Raw genomic sequence first — 15,727 nt, forward strand, 5'->3', positions numbered from 1 at the left:
GCAGAGAAAAGAACACTTTCCCACTATAGAAACCGATTAGAAAATAAAGGAATTATATTAAACCATTTGCTTTTATGGTAGCTCATTATACAGCGATAGCTAACTGATACAATAGTCAAAGCGAACAGAACTGAGGGAAATTATAAAAATCTGCTACTTCTTACTTTTGGCATTTGTACTGATATTTGAGCACAGCATTCACAGTTGTCAAATTTATTTCAGATAACTGTATAAAAGTGGCTCCATTGAAGTTCCCTTCTAGGGATTCAGGAGAGAGTAGAAGGACATGCATGTTGGTGCAGGATAATTTGTGATCCTTATTCACATGACTGGGCAGGATTTTATTTTATTTATATTACTTTTTATTTTTGTTTTTATTTATTTATTTATTTTTAGGTGAGGCAACCCTTGCTTGACCTCACAGATTGCAAGGACCTTGTCAGCTTACAATCCCTTATTTTTAATTTTTACACCTACAGCACCTGGTCTTCTTAGGTGGTCTCCCATCTAGGTACTAACCAGGCCCGATCCTGCTTAGCTTCTGAGATCATATGGGATCGGACTTGTTCAGGGTGGCATGGCCGTAGACAGGATTTTAACTCTTGTATGATTCATCCTTTGATCATGAAGATTGAAGATATTCCTGAGTAGAAAGGGGATATATATAATGGATGATATTAATATTGTTTATTCACTCCCCCTTTGGTAGTTATGAAAAAAATTAGAAAAATGGAGATATTTAATTTAGAGTACTAGAAGCAGCCATATTTGTAGGCGGCATGCTGGAAGTTTTAAAGCAGAAACAGAAAAGTAGTTAAGTAAAAAATAAACACATAAAACACTCAAAGTATTTCTTCACCCCAGTAAATAAGGACCCTTACACATGGACATCGTATTCTACACTTCAGTGAGTAGATGTGCAGCATGAAACTATTTTTGCATAGTAATACGATGTATGACTATTTTTGCTTCATCATATTTAAAGTCATCTCTGACTCTACGCATATTAGGTCAGTCTATTTATTAACATTTATATTTCTGTGTAGACTTTTCTTAGAAACATGTATTTGATAGTCAGTTTTTTTCTGGTGATTATGGTAGGCATGTAGACACATAGCTGAATAAGAGAATGAAGAGTATACAACCAAGAGACCAGCTATAAAACATACTAGCATGTTAAAGTCTACATTATCAGAAAGAGCAGTGAAGGTAGTGCTATAGAAAATAATAATGAATATATAAGTGAAACTATGGTCTTAGGTTTTTCCTTTACAATAGAATTATACAAATGACCTTAGTAGCCAAGTGTGGTTTTGTCTATAGGAGCAGTACAATTGATGACTTCTTTTGGAAAAACAACAGAAAAATTACTTGGGATGATATATGTCAAAAGAATAAATTATGCTAAGAAATTCATGTTAACACATGAGATAAATGAGAATTTTCAAATATTTATGGTCCAAAGATTAGATTAATTTGTGTCAGAGTTTTTGGTCCTGAGGGTTTGAATCATGAATTCATGGGCACTTCTTTGGCCTAGTACAGTTGGCCCTTGAAAAGCTTACCTGCCAAGGAATCTTTTCAGAGCCCCCTTTATGTCTTTGTTCCTCAGACTATAGATGAAGGGGTTCAGCATGGGTGTGACCCCAGTGTACATCACAGAGGCTGTGGCACTTGAGTGTGAACAGTGGGTAGCGGCAGAGCTGAAGTACACTCCTAAGCTTGTACAATAAAATAAGGAGACAACTGAGAGGTGAGATGTACAGGTGGAAAATGCTTTATACTTCCCCTGGCTGATGACATTCTCTGTATGGAGGACGCTATCTTAGAGTAAGAATAAAGGATACCAGCAAAAGGAACAACAGCCAACATCCCAGCTGAAAGATACATCACATTATTAAGAAAGGTGTCAGAACAGGCAAGTCATACCATTTAACTGAGTTCACAGAAAAATGAGGGGATTTCCAAGTCTGTATAGAAGGACAGTTGCAAAGCCATTAAGTTCTCTAACAAGGAATTCAGGACACTCATGATCCAGGACACTGGAATCAACAGTCCACAGAGCTGGGGGTTCATGATGACTGTGTAGTGCAGGGGGTGACAGATGGCCACAAAGCGGTCATAGGCCATCATGGTCAGAATAAAGTTATCCAGTACCGCAAAGAGTATATAAAAATACATCTGTGTGATGCAGCTGTCATAGGCTATCACTTTGGTCTGTGTTTGAATGTTCACCAGCATCTTTGGAACGGTGGTGGAGGTGAAACAGACGTCTATCAAGGACAGGTTGGAGAGGAAGAAGTACATGGGTGTGTGGAGGTGGGGATCTGAGCTGATGGCAGGATGATGAGCAGGTTTCCAAACACAGTGATCAGGTACATGGAGAGGAAAAGCCTAAATATGAGGGGCTGCAGTTTTGGTTCCTTGGACAATTCCAGAAGAAGAAATTCTGATTTTCGTGTATCATTCCCTAGTTCCATGTGTTCGAAGTGACTACCAGAAAATAGAAATAAATAAATAAATTTCACATAAACAAGCATCAGTAACCAAGGATAAATGCTGCATTCATATTTTAGAATCAAGAAAATAATTTCCCCATTTGGTGTGTGACCTAGTCCCCATTAACACATCTCCAGTGCCATTTATCATTAGAATTTCCTTCTCTACCATCAACCTGTTCTTCAAACATAATGTATATTGCTGTTTTATTGAGAATATCTTTTATGCATTTGAGGAATATATATTAAATATAGACCATGGTCCAGGTACTGTTCAGAGTATAGGATGCTGAAAAACAAGTCTCTACAATCTAAAGATGGAGAAAGAATATAATCAAATAAAAAATAATATAATATACCAATGGTGCAGATGCTATAGAAAAAGAAATCACATATAACAGAGAGAGTGGATAGAGGGTGTTATTTTTATAGAGTTAAGCCAAGACCTGCCAACAAGGTGACCCTTTAACAGACATCTCAAAGAGACTAAGTGGGAAACACGATTTTATCTTGGGAAGTGTTTGCCTGGCAGAAGGAACTGCCAGTGCAAGGCCCTAAGAAAGATGATTGTCTTAGAAAATCAAGGCTCAAAATGAGTCAGTGTGTTAATGAGTAAGGCAGAGCATGATGAGAGCTGATGTCAGAATGTTGAAGAACAGGTGGCTTGCCTGTTGCTGTTGAAACTTCAAGTCACAGAGAATCTCTCATCCACGCTATGTAAATCTTGCGCTTTATTAATGTGGTTGTGAAGGCATCTCAGAATTGAAAAGGATCTCCTCTTCGGTATCTTCCCTTGATAGAGTTATGGCTGATCTATTATAAGTCACCTTGGAATATAAGAGTCCTGGTACCTCTGCTCTGAGAACTGCTTTCAGTTCACAAGACACACATACATAAATGTTCACACACAATACAGCACACCATGGCCTCCTCATCTGTGTTGTTTCCTGTCATCCCTCCTACACTATTTAGGCTATGTGTAGATGCAACTCAAGCTGTTCAGATCAAGCACCTTTTCCAAAAAGAATTGAAATGAAGTATTCCTATTGTAAGCCTTCCATGGATAAATACACTTGGGGTTCCCTATTGGTAAGTCTCTTTTCTGCGCTTTTTAAAAAGAGACATTTAAAGAAACATAAGCAACATGTTAAATAAACATAGAGGGAGAGAGAAGAATAAAATAGACTTGAAGAAGAAAAAAGATCTAGTAAGCTCAGGTGGTCCCTGAGATGATGAGGAAGAAAAATTTTCATTGAATTCTGGAAGCATTCCAACCCTGATTACACACCCTTGAAGCCAAGCAAAATAATAAAGGAGAAAAAAATAATAACTTTGTCCAAAAGACAAAAGTGGTGATAAACATATGGTTTGAAACACCTTACAGATTGAATACCCCAAGTGAAAACTGACGAATAAATAAATACATAAACAAGCCAATGATTCACAAAAGGAAATATACAAAAAACCAACAAAGTTTGGATGTTTTTAATATCAAGCAATAGAAGACTGGTTTTTCCTGTGCCTATTCTGTATTTATTTGACCAGTTGGTTTTTATGTGGTGGGTAATAGATGAGGCAAAGTCCTTTGTCAGTGCTCCTTTGAGGCATTTTTTCTTTGTTTTTCTTAGACTTTGGGTCTTGATCTTATTTTAGACAAATCCAGTGGGCAAGTCTAATTCTGGTTCTGTCCTTCATCAAACATGCAAGGCCTCCCCAGGCCACACTCTATAAGTCCTGCATACATCTGACAATTTCATCCTTTTACACTGAGGAACTTTCTTCATACGAGTTAAGCCTGAGCACATAATGTCATGTAAACATTTATTTCATTGCAGTCTGACTTCACCATCATAGTGCAAGACCCAAACAAGTAGGGCTTCACTTGTTTTGTTCACCTTTGTATTTTCATAAATGTATGTGAATATATGTGCATTTAGATGGAAACACATTTAAGTAAAGGTGAAGTTACGAAATAAAATGAATGGCAGGAAGAATGAAACCAGACTAAAGAGAGTGATTTCAAAGCAACTATGTTAAAGAAAACTGCGCAGAGTATCAAAAACTAATGGAAACAGAGGTTATTATGCTGAGTGAAATAAGTCAGAGAGAGAAAGATAAATACCATATGATTTCACTTATATGCGGAATCTAAGGAACAAAAAGAACAAACTAATCAAAAACGGACTCACAAATATATAGGACAATCTGATGATAGTAAGAGAGGAAGGGGGTTGGAGGCTGGGAGAAAGGGGTGAAGGGTTAAAGAAGTACAAATTCGTAGTTGATAGCTGGTCATGGGGACGGGGAGCATGGCATAGGGGATGTAGTCAGCAGTAATGTAATGGCTAGGTGTAGAGCCAGAAGAGAAAAAGAGCAATCAGGGGGATCGTCTGATTGCTCTAACCAAGGTACTGTATACCTGAAACTAATAATAAGATAAGATTAAAAAAGAAAACAAATGGAAACAAAATATGAAAGAGCAATAATTGAATGATATCAACATGGGTTAGTAATTAAGTTGGCAAAGGCATAGATATAGAAGATAATATATAATGTTCCTAGAAATTATGGCACACAGCAGATGCTCAGTTATTATTTGTTAAATGAACCAGCAATTAGGTCTCAGTATATAAGTACATTTAACACACGGTAAGAGTGCATTTTAATATATTCAAAAAGACTGTTGAATAACAGCTGGCAAAATAAATATTGACCTGGAAGAAAATGAAGTCGATCCCCTATCTCTGTCACACTACAAATAATCAGAGGGATTACCTTCTCAGTGTAAGAGCAGCCAATACTTTTTAGGTGAACAGATGGAAGACTATATATTAATATCTTCAGGTGAGCCAAACCATTTTAATCAAAAGTGAAAAGAGAGACATTTTTAACTAGATAAAATTTAAAACACTTTTATGGCCAAAACATCTCCCAAAATTTAATTGAAAAATCATAATATTTAAAAATCATTTGAAAGGCTGATAATAAAAGAAGAACGAGCATATAATATGTGGGCATGTAATAATGCTTAAAAAGGAAAGGAAATATATGAATCTTTGATTGAACTTGGAAATAGTTCAGAAAACAACAAAAAATTTCTTTGACACCCATCAGCCTGGAAAAAAATTTAAGGAGCTGTCACATTGATTGGGGTTGAAACTTTTAAACACATTGCAAAGGGGTACTTTAATTTTTCTGCAGGAATTGTAAAGTGTTACAACATTGGGAAAACTATCTTGACAGCTATAAATATTAAAAGTACATATATTCTTTAACTCATGGTTTCTCAGTCTCGGCACTATTGATATTCTGGACCAGATCATTGTCTGTGGTGGGGGCTCCTGTGCATTGTAGGATAATTTGGAGCATCCCTGGACTCTACTGACACCTCTCATGTGACAGCCAAAAATGCCTCTGAACATTGCTCAATGTCCCCTGAGGGAGCAACATCGCCTCTGGTGGAGAACCAGAGTTCTAACATAATAATCTCAAAATATTTTTGTATTATTGTTATAAGAGCAAGGTACTGAGAAAGTATATGTAAGGCTTTCAAAGTGTGTATAGCATAGCCACACCATGAAATATTATGTAGACATAAAAACGATGGCATGGCCTCGTACTTGTTGATTAGAGGGAAGATCACGAGGTATTAGTGAGTAAGAAGGAAGAATGGAGACAGAAAAAAACTGCACTAACACATACAGAGCATTTCTGATAGGCACAGGATGCTATTCATACATTTGTATAAAAGCATGTGAATATATGTGCGTAACATAGGAAGAGAAGTTTTTAAAGTAACGAAGAACTTATGGAATAAAGATCATCAGTAGGAGTGGAATTAGGTTAAGTATAGTGGTTACAAAGTAATTGTATGAAACAAAATTAAGTGAGAATCAAATTAATTTATATGAGACATAAAATAATAACTTAAAAATATCAACATGATCACTAATTCCAGGTTAAATTTGTCCTTTCACAAAAAATTCCAAAGACTTGAAAATGAAAGAATATGATAGAAGGCTTTGAAAATTGGGGAGAAAGCGGTATCTAAGTTATAATTTCTTCTTATATAGAAATATATGGATTCAAATATGCTTATTGAAGGTAAAGTGATCTTTAGTCAAATATAAAAAAGAATTTTTTCCAGAGGACAGTATAAGATGATGCAACTTTTAGAAATAAATGTAATCAAAAAGGGCTGAAAAGAAAAATAAGGAATAACAAATGTGAAAACAGATTGTCAATATTGCCATCTCTAATTGGGCTTCCATCACTTAATTGTCAGCAATTACCCATGTGTTGCTGAGTTCAATGTTCACTTCTCTTTGTAGCATCATGAACAAATAATGAAGTAGTTAATCAGACAAGCAAACAATCATAGAGATCTCTAGGCTATGGGCTAGGCTGATGGTTGTCAAGTGACCTCATGTAAATATGCTTGACTTTGAGTCTTTCTGACTCTTTCCTGCTGTACCTATAGGACTCTCAGACTTACCTGACTGGTAACCCTGAGGGGAAGGTCTCCGTGTGAAAGTCTAACCTCCTGGGTGGCTGATGATGGAGACTGAAGTGCTCTCCCCAGACAAGACAATAGGAAATGGTCAAGCATTGGTCTCCTAGATAAACTTGGGACTCCCAAAGCAACAACCTGGTTTCATCCAGCCCAAGGTCTCACACGCTGAGGGACTGGAGATGAGGAGTTATTTACAGCTCCCCATGTCTGCTCATTAGGCACATTTTCATCTTGCTACTCCAACCTCTAAGCTTATGATTTCCCTGTGGGTCTGGATAGAAGGGGAAGTTTTCCTGGAGGTTCTGCATTCTCAGAAGACCAGCTTAGAAGTCAAGTGAATCGAGTATTTATTAGTTCTTCCTCATGAAGTCTGTTGGCTTCCAGAGGACTAGCCTCCTAGCACCTTATTCTAACCCTGATTTAAAATGTTTTTCAAATTTAAGACTGAGAATTCAGTATGGATTAGAAACCTCGAATCTTCAAAATACTGACTTGTGGTAGAGACAAAACCCTTGACATCTGTAGAAAATTGTTATTTTTCTTTTCAACAAGGGGAAGAACTGAATTCTTTTGGTATAAACTTTCGGTTTACACACTGGGTTTCATAACACATTTGCCAAGACAATTTGGAATTTCATACTTATATCACAAGTTAAGAGCTGTCATTTAGTCCCTCACTATGAAATATTTGTTAATTATAAGAAATATGTTTAGGTTTTTTTGCACTATAATCTAAGCTTGGAATAGAAAAGTAAATAGCTTCTTCCTTGTGGCCTCCAGAAGAAACTGAGCCCTGTAAACATTTTGATTTTAGCCAAAACGAGACCCATTTCCTGCTTCTGACCTCAGGAATTATAAGAGCATATAAGTGCTTGTTTTAAATTGCTAGTGTGATAATTTTACATTAGCATTAAAAATTGAATGCAAACATTAAAACATTTTTCAACTATAGTCGACATCCAATATTATATTAGTTTCAGGGGTAGAGCAGAGTAGTTAGACATTCATATAACTTGTGAAATTACCTGCCCCCTACTCCTTATAAGTCTAGTACCATTTATCCAACAAAATTTTATTCAGGAAACTGAGATTCAATGTCTCAGTTCATCATTTAGCCTCCCCTAGGTAAAGGCATTTTGTGTTCTAATTTCACCCTAATTAAGTAGAACAAATTTATAATCGGTTTGGAGATATTCAGCTTTAGCTGGTAGAGAATTTGTCATTGTATAAATGTAAACATGCTTCAGATTTGATGCAGCATTGAGATAGTAAAAGTAATTTATCATTTAAATTTTTGCCTACCATTTACATTAAATCTTTGTGTCTAAATTTCTACATCTTTTAATTTCATGTTAATTCAAACATTCATTCTTTTCACTCTGTCCTCTTCAACTTTCTGTCGTTTCCTTTCAACATAAAGAATGAAACTTTAAGTGAGTCCGTGTTTGTGTACATATACGGATTTATGAAGGAGTTAATGATGGAGTTAAAGTGCTGAGAATCCTTGTTCCCTGGCAAGCATGGATACATCTGCTGGGAAGAACTTGGCACGCATGGAAACATCGGCCAAAGGGAGTGAGCCGGACACCGCCACTCCTGAGAACTTGGACTATGCTTATCTTGAGTATTTGCCTTAGGCGTTGCACACAAGCCCAAGCACCCCCACCCTGCACACAGGAAGGGGCTGAAGAGTCAGTTGCATGCACTGACCTTCCTCTGGAACAAGCAGAACAAGTTCTCAGAGGAACAAGGATATTCAGTACTGAGGGAGGGAACATAAATGGGCAGGTTAGGATCAGATAAGGATGTGGGAAAGGACATGAGCCAAATGTCAGCCTTTAAAAATAAAACGCTGACAGCTCTCGGGGATGCAGTCTTTTACCCTGTCTGTGTCTGTATGTCTTTTGTGTTCATTCTCTCCTACCCAATTCACAGGAACCGCAACATATTTGAGTATTTTTATTTGAAAGAAAAAAATATATAATTAAACACAAGTATACATACACACAACTTTACTTTTGAACATTTTCTTCGGACAACAAAATATGCATACACATTTAATTTAATTCTCGTGACACTTGTCTGAAGTCATATTTACCATCTTACATTACCTTCAGAGATAAGGAAATTGAAGGTCAAGTATATTAAATGTTTAATAATACATTAAAAAGCATTAAAGTTTATTTTATACTTTCTTGACTTATACACAAATGCAAACATGAGGTATAGACTGAAATTTTTGTATAGCTCCTTTTATTCATCAAATTGTACATTTTCATTATATGCAGTTTGTATTGTGTAATTATACTCCAATAAATTACTTAGAAGGAAAAAGCTAGCAGTGCATGGATCAGAGTAAGACCTAGAGCACAAGTAGCTGATTCATACTGAGAAATAGTAGGAGATATCTCTTCTACCTGGGAAAAAAGTGAAGTATCATAAACAGATATAGAAACAGTAGAAGTAAGTTAAAACAATTCACATTTGGTATTCTTTTTTTTTTTTTTAAATAGAAGATAAAACTAGATAGGGAAATAGAGTAAAGTGATATTGCTTCAAGGGAGAAGTGTACCATGGCCACACACAACATCATGAGTGAGCCTTAGAAACACATGTAGAGACTCACAGCTGACTATAGATTTATAAAGAGACCAGCAGAGTTCAGAACAACTCTCCTTCATATAATCTCACTCGGTAATAAAGGCATTACATTAAATAGTTTGCTTTTAGGATAGTTTGTTATGCAGCAATAGCTAACTGATACAATAATCAGAGTGAACAGAAGTGAGGATAATTATAATAATCTGCTACAGATTATTGTTGGCATCCGTTCTCATTTTTGAAGACAGCATTCATGGTTACTGTGTTATTTCAGTTTATTTCAGACAATTGTATTTAAAACTCTTTGGTGTTCATTTCCAGGTAACCAGGAGAGGATGAAAGGATACATGTGTGTGTAAGAAAACTGGTGACCAATTCACATGACTGGACAGGAATGCAAGCTCTCTCTTGAGTCATTCTTTGATCATAAAAGATGAATAAAACCCTGAGTATAATGGAGATAAATAATGGGCGATACTGATGACAATTGTTCACCATCCCTTCTGTGCTAGTGGAAAATTTAGAAGAGGAAATTCATTTTTTTTTTTACAGTAATGAAAAGTCATGTTATATGCAGCATGGAAAGATTTCAAGCAGAAACATAAAGATAATTCAATAAAATATAGAAAAACATGAACCAATCTTTAACCATGTATATAAACCCCATTTACACATGGGCACCATTCCTCCATATACCAGTGAATAGAAGTATAGCATGAAGAATAATATAGTAGTACAATGTGTGATTTAAAATTTTGCTTCATCATATTGAAATCATCTGTGATTTTAAGGTGGTATTAGGTTAATCTATTTATTAAAATTTACCTTTCAGTGAAGACTCTTCTTGGAGACATGTATTTGATAATCATTTTGCCAATGTCATTGTAGTCTCCAAGCTAAAGGAGAACAGAATCCTCATGAGGAGAATAAAACCCAGTAACCATCTACAAAACACACTAGTATGTTATAGTCTACATTCGCAGTTAAGATAGTGATATACAAAGGAATGTCAGGCATAAAAGTGAAAAACAGTGGTCTCAGAGTTTCCTCTCTTATAAAATTATATAAATTGCCTTGGTCATCAAGTATAGTTTTTTTTTTCTTCCCCATTTGAGTACTACTGCTCATGACAATTCTTTTAGGAAAACAAAAAGAATTATTTAGTACTACATATGCAGTTTGAGAAAAATTATTTCTAAAACAATCTATGTTTTCTCATTAGGTAAATGAGAATTTCCAAATATTTCTGATCCATGGTTAATAAATTTGGGAAAGTAGGAAAATAACAATGGGGAAAGCCGTTGGGTATCGGAGAGAGATGAATTAATTGAGTTACATAAATTGAACAGAACAGATGAGGTTAAAGAAATAGAAATTCCAGGAAATATATAGAAAGAGCAAGTCCTACTTCATAGTCTGAAAATAATTACATTACCTGATTCTGAGCCTTTGACTTCTGCAATCATGGGCACTTCTTCGGTCTTAGGACAATTGGCCTGTTTGTGGGTTCCTTCACAAAGAATGCTTTTAGAGCTTGTTTGATGTCTTTATTCCTCAGACTGTAGATGAAGGGATTTAGCATAGGTGTGACCACGGTGTACATCACCGAGGCTGTGGCACTTGAGTGTGTGCTGTGGGTAGCAGCAGAGCTGAGGTACACACCTAGCATAGTACAATAAAATAAAGAGACAACCGAGAGGTGAGATGCACAGGAAGAAAATGCTTTATACTTCCCCTGAGCTGATGAGATTCCACGTATGCATGAAACAATCTTGGAATATGAATAAAGGATCCCAGCAAAAGGACCACCACCAAGCAGGAGAGCTGCAAAATACATCACCATGTTATTAAGAAAGGTGTCAGAACAGGCAAGTTGGACCATCTGATTGAGTTCACAGAAAAAGTGTGGGATTTCCAAGTTTGTACAGAAGGACAGTCGCAATGCCATTAAGCTTTGTAACAAGGAATTCAGGATACACATGATCCAGGACACCAGAACCAGCAGTCCACAGAGTCGGGGGTTCATGATGACTATGTAGTGCAGGGGGTGACAGATGGCCACATAGCGGTCATAGGCCATCACAGTCAGGAGAAAGACATCTAACACTGCAAAAAGTGTGAAAAAATACATCTGGGTGATGCAGGCTTCATAGGTGACGACTTTGCTCTGTGTCTGGATGTTCAGCAGCATCTTTGGAACGGTGGTGGAGGTGAAACAGATGTCCACTAAGGAGAGGTTGGAGAGGAAGAAGTACATGGGCGTGTGGAGATGGGAGTCTGAGCTGACGGCCAGGATGATGAGTAGGTTTCCAAACACAGTGATCAGGTACATAGAGAGGAAAAGCCCAAATATCAGAAGCTGCAATTCTGGTTTCTCTGAAAATCCCAGAAGAAGAAATTCTGAAATTTGTGTAAGATTCCCTGGTTCCATGTGGCGGAGGTGACTACCAGAATAGATGAAAATAACATGACTAATTTTCATACAAACTTGCATTACTTACATATTTGAAATGCTACGATTTATATTTTTCTGTCGAGATATTAATTTTAATATTTTCTATATGGATATGGTCCCTTTCAGGGATCCCCAGTGCCACCTCTGATAGGATTGATCATGTTTAGGCACTGTGTAGGCTGTGAATATGGGATGCTGAGGAACAAAAGTTTCTGAAGTTCAATGATGGAGGAAGAATATAGGAGCTAATAATAAAATTATAAATTATTTTAGATGGTGACAAATGGTATGAAGAAAAGGAAAGCAGATCTAAAAGAGAAAGTAATTATGCATTGTATTTTTCATGGGTATATAGGTAGGACCTGTAAACAAGGTGACATTTTAAGAGACCTCAAGTAAATGAGAAAGGAAAAGTTTTGAGATGTCCTAATTAAATTACAGTGAGGCCAGAGAGTGAGAGAAACGGACAATAGTAGTTAACCATCTAATAGTTGGGGACCACATAAATGAAGATTGCTCACATTCCTGAATGTACATTGGAGCTTTGAATCAACTTCTGTAGCAACCACTAGCTGCCACTGCATTCTGCATGTGCATGAACTTTCAGGACTGTTGCATGTAAACAATCAAAAGTAGTAAACTTTTCTTCCTTATAGATTGTCCTAGAACTTCCCCCATTTCACCTTTCCCAAGCCCCCTTATCTGTAGCTAATGTAAATTCTTCAAAACAACTTACATCTTTCTTCTCTAAAACATTATGTGTAAAAGAGCCTGTCAACTTTAGGACAGTGGACACGTTTGTTTTTTTTTCTACCTAGCCCTGCTGCTGGTGGTTTAGACTTCATGCCCTTGGACCTGGTCCTTTTTTGGCTAGAATTTGGCTCAATAAACCTTTTCTTTTAGAGAAGCTTTTGGCCCTGACCTTTTTTTTTAAGTTTAACATAAGAGAAGAAGGGAGATGCAAGGTTTTATGGAGAAGTGTGTGCCTGGCAGAAGGACTGGACTGTGCAAAGTCCCTGAGGAAGGTGCTTGTTTCAAATGTTCAAATAAAAAAAAGTAAAGCCAGTTTGCAAGGTGAATGAATGTGAGGGAGAGTGATGAGAGATGGTGTTAGATAAGTTGAAGTGTGAAGTAGCTTTTCTGATACTGCTGAAACCTCAGGCACAGGGACCTCATCCACACTACCTTTTGCACTTCATTAATCTTGTTGATAAGATGTCTCATGCATGGAAACAATTCCCTCCTTAGTACCTTCTCTTGACTGGCCCCTGTAACTGCAAAAGTCACCTGGAATATATGATCCCCCCTGCTCTGAGGACTGATCTCATCCACAAGTCACACACACACACACAGACACACACATACACACAAGCAAGCGTGCGCATGCAGCATACCATGGCCTCCTGCATTATGTCATTTCCATTTTGTCTCAGCCTCAGCTATACTGATTGTGCTAGTAATGGCTACAACCTTTGCTGGCCAGATCAGTGTTCTTTCTCCCTTGTCTACTATAGAAATGGTTTCCAGCAATTCCAATTCTTAAGCCTCCCATAGACAAACTTGGGTTCCAAATTGGGATGGTCATTTCTGCTCTGTATTTAATAAAAGATAAAAAAATCTGTTCAATAAAGATAAAGGAGAGAAAGAGAGTAGGGAGGAAGAATAAAATGGATAGGGATGAATAGAAATTCAGTAAGCACAGTTGTCCTTAAGAGACTGTGAAGAAGAACTATTTTCTTTGGTTCTGGTGGCTTTCTAATCTCAATTACATTCACTTGATGTCCAGCAAAATAATAAAAGAACAAAAATAAATTTGTTCAAAAGACCGAAGAGGTGTTATCTTTATAGTGTCAAACATTTTACAGATTATACACCCAAGAGAACATGAGCAAAGGGATAAAGCAACACTTGACAAAAGAAAGTACATTAAGTATCATGAAAGTTGGACATTTTTAGTATCAAGCAGTAGAAGAATTCTTTTTCCTGTACCTATTTCATAGTTATTTGACCAGTTTGTCTTATGTGGTCCAAGAGAGCATGAGGTTAGCCCCTTTCTCCCTTTTCCTGTGTGACATCTTTTCTGTTTTTTTCTTGGGTTTTGGGTTTTGATCTCTTTTGTGCCAAACCCAAATGGGCACATTCTAATTCTGGTCTAGTCTTCATCCAATATGCAAAAATCTCTTCCGACCAAGCTTTGTAAATCCCGCTCACACCATGACGGTTCTCTTTTTATTACTGAATACCTTTCTTCACATGGTTCTGCCTGAGGACATTATTTCAAACACAAATTGATTTCACTGTTCTTTGTCCTTGCTGTTATACTGCATGGTCTAAAAGAGCAAGGACTTTACCCACTCTGTTCACTTTTGGATTTTTCACAAAGGTGTGTGAATATATGTGCACTTATATAGAAGGAAATCTAAGGATATGAAAAGTGATAAAATGAAAAGAATGAAGGGATAATGAAACCAGGTTAAAACGAGTAGTTCCAAAGCAACCACAGTAGGCAAAATTAAATGGAGAATTAAATACTAAGTGAAAGATTTAAAAACAATAATTGAATGTTATCAACATGGATTAATAATTAAATTGTCAAAGACCGGAACATAAAAGAATGTATTAGATAATTCAGTGTCTCCTGGGGGACAAAATCACCCCCGATTAGAATCACAGTTTGAATTGAATAATTTCAATATATTTTTCTAGCATTGACATAATAGCAATTTAATGATAAAGAATGTGGAAGGCCAGCAAAAGTGTAAGTAGCAGTCATACTGTGAACTATTATATAACCACTGAATAAATACATTAACTAATTAATCAAGCAAACAAACACATTGATCTCTTGCTTCTGCTAAGTTGAATTGGCTCTGAGTTGACAACAGGTAAATGGTCTTGGCTTCCATTCTCCATGATCCTCTCATCCAGGGATACCTGGACGGGAACTCTGAGAGGAAGGTCATTGTGGGGAATCTAAATTCCTCCCTGGATGGTTGTTGATGGAGACCGAGCTCTGTCCCAGGACAAGACAGCAGAAAGGAGTAAGCATCAGGCTCCCAGCCAGAGTTAGGACTCCAAACAAACAAACAAATAACAACAACAACAACAACAGAAAAACCAAAACCATGCCCCTTCCAGTCCCAGGTTATACACTTCGAGAGACTGGAGATAAGATGTTTACAACTCCCTGTATCTGCTTATTAGACACATTTCCCTCTTGTTATTCCCACCCCTAAGTACATGATTCCTGTGTGGGGAAAATGGTTCAGACAGAAAAGAAATTTTTCTTAATGATTCTCTGTTCCCAAGAAACTAGGTTACAAATCAAATCCATCTATTTTTTAATCCTCCATGAATTTCCTCCCTTCTGGATCTCTAAATCTCCTAGTGCCTTACCCCAACTTTGAGTTAAGTTTCCTCCAAGACTAAGATTAGATCCTTTGACTCTTCGAAGCACTGATTTGTGGTGGGGCCACAGCCCTTAATATCTCCAGAAATTTTCTGTTCCCCTTTTCAACAGGGGGAGAACTGATGAGAAACCTAGTCTACATCAGCCCTTCTCCAAATTCAGTGTGCCTATGAATCTACAAGGATACTCCCAGAAATGCGGAGTCTGATTCAGCAGGTCCTGCAGGGCCTAGAGATTCTGCTTTTCCTACA

The 15,727-nt window shown here is 36.9% G+C and overlaps 1 protein-coding gene and 2 pseudogenes across 1 annotated transcript; all 3 read right to left on the reverse strand.

Annotated features, from left to right (window-relative positions):
- Positions 1-470: 470 nt before the first annotated feature.
- Positions 471-589, reverse strand: LOC120616981 (uncharacterized; annotated as a pseudogene).
- A 1,026-nt stretch (positions 590-1,615) lies between these two features.
- LOC120616957 (olfactory receptor 7A10-like) lies at positions 1,616-2,307 on the reverse strand (annotated as a pseudogene).
- Positions 2,308-11,074: 8,767 nt separating this feature from the next.
- Positions 11,075-12,043, reverse strand: LOC120616958 (olfactory receptor-like protein OLF4). The gene has a single exon (XM_039880507.1). The coding sequence runs from the start codon at positions 12,041-12,043 to the stop codon at positions 11,075-11,077; it is 969 nt and encodes a 322-aa protein (XP_039736441.1).
- Positions 12,044-15,727: the final 3,684 nt, after the last annotated feature.

Source organism: Pteropus medius, unplaced genomic scaffold (assembly GCF_902729225.1).
Source record: "Pteropus medius unplaced genomic scaffold, Ma_sr-lr_union100, whole genome shotgun sequence".
NCBI lineage: Eukaryota > Metazoa > Chordata > Mammalia > Chiroptera > Pteropodidae > Pteropus > Pteropus medius.